The 2,500-nt window shown below is 54.2% G+C and overlaps 1 protein-coding gene across 1 annotated transcript in view; it reads left to right on the top strand.

Moving 5' to 3' along the window:
- Positions 1-2,500, top strand: part of vps16 (VPS16 core subunit of CORVET and HOPS complexes) — a 31,081-nt gene that overhangs the window by 23,301 nt on the left and 5,280 nt on the right. Inside the window, exons 16-17 of the mRNA XM_079734882.1 lie at positions 1,067-1,175; positions 1,915-2,012. Coding sequence (XP_079591008.1) covers positions 1,067-1,175; positions 1,915-2,012 — 207 coding nt within the window. The remainder of the gene's footprint in view (positions 1-1,066; positions 1,176-1,914; positions 2,013-2,500) is intronic.

The following is a 2,500-nucleotide window of genomic DNA, read 5'->3' as shown; positions in this document are numbered from 1 at the left end:
TTGCTCCAGACGTATGATGAGCGCACGGAAATGTGCTCTCATGTGAGCTCTGTGCCCCGTGCACACGCTAGGGTTAGGGTTAGACACACGCTGGAGAACTGATCGGCTGAGCAACCTTCCTTCAGTCGGATGCACTCCGGCTGCTGCAGTTTGATGAACACAAAAATACTGGTGTGCTTAAGAAGTTGTGTATTGAACGTTTAGTGGGCTGCGTCCCATTCACCATCTCCTAAAAAGGTTATGTGCACCCCTGGATATAGATATATATACTAGATATACAGTATATAAACACTTAACTAACTCATATACTCTCTCTCTCTCCACTCTAACCCTACCTCTCTCTCTCTCTCTCTCCACTCTAACCCTACCCCTCTCTCTCTCTCTCTCTCTCTCTCTCTCTCTCTCCACTCTAACCCTACCCCTCGCTCGCTCTCTCTCTCTCTCTCTCTCTCTCTCTCTCTCTCTCTCTCTCTCTCTCTCTCTCTCTCTCTCTCTCTCCACTCTAACCCTACCTCTCTCTCTCGCTCTCTCCACTCTAACCCTCTCTCTCTCTCTCTCTCTCTCTCTCTCTCTCTCTCCACTCTAACCCTACCTCTCTCTCTCTCTCCACTCTAACCCTACCTCTCTCTCTCTCCACTCTAACCCTACCCCTCGCTCGCTCTCTCTCTCTCTCTCTCTCTCTCTCTCTCTCTCTCTCTCTCTCTCTCTCTCTCTCTCTCTCTCTCTCTCTCTCTCTCTCTCTCTCTCTCTCTCTCTCTCTCTCTCCACTCTAACCCTACCTCTCTCTCTCCACTCTAACCCTACCTCTCTCTCTCCACTCTAACCCTACTGCTCTCTCTCTCTCTCTCTCCACTCTAACCCTACCTCTCTCTCTCTCTCTCTCCACTCTAACCCTACCTCTCTCTCTCCACTCTAACCCTACCGCTCTCTCTCTCTCTCTCCACTCTAACCCTACCTCTCTCTCTCTCTCTCTCTCCACTCTAACCCTACCTCTCTCTCTCTCTCTCCACTCTAACCCTACCTCTCTCTCCACTCTAACCCTACCTCTCTCTTTCTCTCTCCCCAGCTGTTGGACTATGAGGCTCGCTCAGGGGAGCAGGTTCCTCTGCTGCTGAAGATGAGGAGGAGTCAGCTGGCTCTGAGCAAAGCCATCGAGAGCGGAGACACCGACCTGGGTAGCATTAACCACACGCTAACCACACGCTAAACACACGCTAACCACACGCCAACCACACGCCAACCACACGCCAACCACACGCCAACCACACGCCAACCACACGCTAACCACACGCCTACCACACGCAAAACACACGCCAACCACACGCTAACCACACGCCAACCACACGCTAACCACACGCAAAACACACGCTAACCACACGCTAACCACACGCCAACCACACGCCAACCACACGCTAACCACACGCCAACCACACGCCAACCACACGCTAACCACACGCCTACCACACGCAAAACACACGCTAACCACACGCTAAACACACGGTAAACACACGCTAACCACACGCTAACCCTAATGCTAACCACACGCCAACCACACGCTAACCACATGCTAAACACACACTAACCACAACCAACCACACGCTTACCACGTGCTAAACACACGCTAACCACAGCCAAACCACACGCTAACCACATGCTAAACACACTCTAGCCCTAACGCTAACCACACGCTAACCACACGCTAACCCTAAAGCTAACCACACACCAACCACACGCTAAAGCTAACGACTGGTTTACAAGAGGATAACAACACGGTAACACCAGGCTAACAAAATGCTAACACGAGCAAAAAACACTGGCTAATGACATGCTAACAAACATAGCGAAGTTATCGTGTGTGTTTATGTGTGTGTGTGTGTGTGTTTGTGTGTGTGTGCGTGTGTGTGTGTGTGTTAGTGTACACGGTGGTGAGCTATGTCAAGAACGAGATGAACCGAGGAGATTTCTTCATGACCCTCAGGAACCAACCGGTGGCCCTCAGCCTCTACAGACAGGTAGCCTCCACCACCTCCACCACCACCACCTCCACCACCACCACCTCCACCACCTCCACCACCACCACCTCCACCACCACCACCTCCACCACCACCACCTCCACCACCTCCACCTCCACCACCTCCACCACCACCACCTCCACCTCCACCACCTCCACCACCACCACCTCCTCCACCTCCACCACCTCCACCACCACCACCTCCACCACCACCACCTCCACCACCACCACCTCCACGACCACCACCACCACCACCACCACCACCACCTCCACCACCACCACCACCACCACCACCTCCACCTCCACCTCCACCACGACCTCCACCACCACCACCACCACCTCCACGACCACCACCTCCACCTCCACCACCACCACCACCACCACCACCTCCACCTCCACCTCCACCACCACCTCCACCTCCACCTCCACCACGACCTCCACCACCACCGCCAGCCCCTCCTCAGCCCGCCTAACTGTGTGTGTGTGTGT

This window comes from Pollachius pollachius, assembly GCF_949987615.1.
Source record: "Pollachius pollachius genome assembly, chromosome: 4".
Classification (NCBI taxonomy): Eukaryota; Metazoa; Chordata; class Actinopteri; order Gadiformes; family Gadidae; genus Pollachius; species Pollachius pollachius.
The sequence above is the reverse complement of the archived record's forward strand: the minus strand, read 5'-3'. Positions and strand labels throughout refer to the sequence as shown.